Below are 3,294 nucleotides of genomic sequence, written 5' to 3' on the forward strand. Positions count from 1 at the left end.
TTCGCTAGTGTTGGAGATTGTTCACAAGAGTGTAGCGCTTTTCGGAGGGTGAATCCACTTTTTCCAATTTCCCTTGAAGTGCTACAACGAATCGCTTTTCGCGGGACTGTTTCAGAAGTGTTGCAGATTGTGTGCGACGTCTTGCGAAACTGCAAATTAGTAGCATTTACAATTTGCAAGCCTTCTGCTACATTAAAGTCATGCGGAATGGACCTAAGTGTATTTGGGGTAACATTCTTAGGTTCCACAGTCTTCTGCAGAAGGCTGGCAATTTGCACAAAGAGGAACCTTTCCATATATATATTGAATTCCAATACAATTTCCGTTGGATGGTCGTTGACTAACATTCCCTGGTACCTTTGAGCCAATGGTCTATTGATATTAAAACAGTAATATAAGAAAAAGCAATATGATTTTTCCACTATTGTTACAACAAACTGATACTGGAGACCTCAACCACTGAAGAAGTCACTGAAAACAGAAATTATCTAGAAACCATTATGGTTGTTTCTTCATGTATATAAAAGAAATTGCATTGGAATTGAATATATATATTATCACTAGACTGTTGCCTTGGAAAGGTTCCTTGTTTTTCTGTTGATTTTCCATCATGAACCTTCCTTTTTTAATGTTATAATCTGTTTGTGCAATAAGCCAGGGTAGAAAAAGGTCTAAACTAAGAGTGAACTAACTCTACTTCATATACCCTTGTCTTAAATATATGTGAGACCGATTTCTGCAGCCCCTTTCTTCAGGGTGACTGATCTCTGTTGCATGGAAATGACCTGAAATTCCAGCAAATTCCCAGGTCCCAAGTGGAAATTGATGTCCTGCAACATCCTGGAACTCAATTCCACAGAGATCCCCCCTCCCAAGCAAGCCCTTTCATCTCAAGGAACCTGGAGATGAGTTGTCATTGCAGAGCCCCTCTCCAAAACAGCCATTTTCCCATGGGGAGTTGATCTCTATAGTCTGCACATGACCTCCAATCCCAGGAGATTTCCAAGCAGCACCTCGAGATTGGGTCAGTAATGTTCCTTGAGGTTTGGAGGCAAAGCCTCAAGAGTCCATTTGGCCAACCTCCAGGAAGGCCACGGTGCAGGTGTCCATCCTAGTGCCTGTTGTTTCTGTAGGTGCAGAGGTTTTTGCCTCTAGGAATCACTTCCTGCAGCCAACGTTGAGGTAAGATGGTTCATCCTTACACATTTGATGGTGATATCAAAGTGGGATTGAAATACAATCCATGTACAAATGGGTTGAAGAGCAATTGGATTGCTGGATGAAGCACAAGAATGTGAACAATAGAACAACAGAAGGCCAAAGTAACACTGACAGAAAGAAATGAATATAAGGAAGCAGAAACCACACAGATTGAGGACATGCCAATATTTACTTGCAACAGAAAAATTTCACATCATTGAGTGCAGTGATATCTCTTATATGATAACCACTTAAAATTTCCCCCTTTGTCTGCATCCCACAAATGCCACGCCCTTGGCAGTACGCACTCCATTCTCCATACGAGCCCCAGTCGTGTCCGTTTCCTTCCACTTCTGTTCCATCTGTGCATGTAAACATGATGTTATCTGCTGCTGTATCATCAGAAAGTCCTTGAGGTGGTGTGACACGGAGTGCAAATGAGTTGAGGAAGCCCGACTTGCAATTTCTTTTATTAGACCACTCTCCATACCTATCAGAGCATGAAAAAAAAATTTGTGGTGGGAAGTTTTACACAGTCAGTCTGTGGCCAATTTTCCTTTCCTTGAAATCACTGGTTGGGAAGGGATTATATATCCATGTCTTGCGGCTCTGCTGTCATTAGCCAAACTAAACATTTGTGCTCTCTTTGGTACAGGCGATTCCTATCAACAACAACAACAACAATAATAATAATGACAAACTAAGACTGGGTTTACAGTGGGGGAACGTCTCCCAACATTCCAAGAATAAATTCTCTCCTCTTAATAGGTACCAGGAACACTGTACTGTAACAGCATGTGATGTCACCTCTTGACTCCCCTTCATCACATCTTCATTACCCTTTAGCCAGGGATAAACTACCCACTCTTGGTCTTTGCTTTGTTTCATAATTGGAGTGGAGTACTAATATAATACTTTATTATAGGAAGGGACAATAAAGATAGTAAAGATGGGAATACGTGTTTTAGAACATACTATAAAGTACTCACGGTCCGTCATAGGATGTGATGGATGAGCCATCTGAGCAAAACAGGCGAATGGTATTAAGAGAAGTGTCATCACCAATAGGTCCCAAGTATTTTTGTACCTAGGATCATGCCCACGGTTGGGCGGAAACATAGAGAGGTGCTCAATTGCCTTTTCTGTATGCTAATTTCTTTTTCTGCATTTTAGCCAATGCCACCTTTCTCTCCTCCACCACCCCCCCCACACACACACAAACACACAAACGTCCTCACAGAATGTCATCACTGGAAAATGGATTTCAATTCCACTGTATCCAGTCAATTACCACCTTGAGGCTATAAGGCCTCCCATCGCCAGCATTCAGAATCAGAATCACACACAGCAGGAGGAGACTTTAGAGTGCCATCCAGTCCAGCCCTTCTGAGGGACTTAAAACACACCGTCCTTGAACAAGTTCAGCCTCAAAACAAGCTACAAACCTTCTGTCACACAAGACTCATCTGAGTCTAAACCTCTCTGGAAGCCACCTAATGACAATGCTAACCTTGACTGCATACCCTTTTAAAAGCAGGAACCCTAGAGTAGAAGAAAGTTAAATATCACCCAAGATGGCTTCCCCATGTAAGGCTGAGAAATGGAGAGCAGAACCTGAAGAACACAGGAGACAAGAGAGGGAGTGCTTACCTTCAGTGCAAAACTATTGGCATACCCTTTTCGACAGAATTCCCGAGACCCCCAAGTGCCATATCCTCCTCCATTGGGCACTGTGAGAACAGCGTTATAAAGTCGTGCTTCCACACCCCACAGGTACCACAAGAGAGGCAGGGAAAAGGCAGACACAATGGTAAACGGCATGCCGAAGTTTCCAGTCAGCAGAGGAACAGGTAGTTGGCAACAGCCCTGGAGACCAGGAACCTTATTTATAGGAAGTTATGTGCCATGCCTGATTAATCTCATGGAAAATAGGCACATTCGCTACTATGTTAATGTGTTCTTGCCCTGATTCGAACTCATGAAGAATAGCTAAGTCATTCCACACAATTAAACTATCACAATATGATGATGTACATTGGTTGGTGGGAAGACTGCCCTAGGGCAATTGGCCCAGGATGCAACTGAGGTACGGTA

The 3,294-nt window shown here is 42.8% G+C and overlaps 1 protein-coding gene across 1 annotated transcript; it reads right to left on the bottom strand.

The window, feature by feature from the left end:
• Positions 1 to 1,151: 1,151 nt before the first annotated feature.
• LOC143840556 (vitelline membrane outer layer protein 1-like) lies at positions 1,152 to 3,021 on the bottom strand. Its single transcript, XM_077344168.1, has 4 exons — positions 2,851 to 3,021; positions 2,190 to 2,287; positions 1,509 to 1,690; positions 1,152 to 1,165 (listed from the first exon to the last, which is right to left on the bottom strand). Exons 1-4 carry the CDS (start codon positions 3,019 to 3,021, stop codon positions 1,152 to 1,154), a joined length of 465 nt encoding a protein of 154 aa, XP_077200283.1.
• Between the last annotated feature and the right edge of the window lie 273 nt (positions 3,022 to 3,294).

The sequence above is a fragment of the Paroedura picta genome, chromosome 6, assembly GCF_049243985.1.
Source record: "Paroedura picta isolate Pp20150507F chromosome 6, Ppicta_v3.0, whole genome shotgun sequence".
Lineage (NCBI taxonomy): Eukaryota > Metazoa > Chordata > Lepidosauria > Squamata > Gekkonidae > Paroedura > Paroedura picta.

Excerpts from the sequence above, each read along its gene's own strand:
- LOC143840556 (XM_077344168.1), bottom strand. The coding sequence starts at position 3,021 with ATGCCGTTTACCATTGTGTCTGCCTTTTCCCTGCCTCTCTTGTGGTAC. Across the intron at positions 2,288-2,850 it reads CCAATAGTTTTGCACTGAAG|GTACAAAAATACTTGGGACC; the intron begins GTAAGCACTCCC and ends GCATGATCCTAG. Across the intron at positions 1,691-2,189 it reads ATCACATCCTATGACGGACC|GTATGGAGAGTGGTCTAATA; the intron begins GTGAGTACTTTA and ends ATGCTCTGATAG.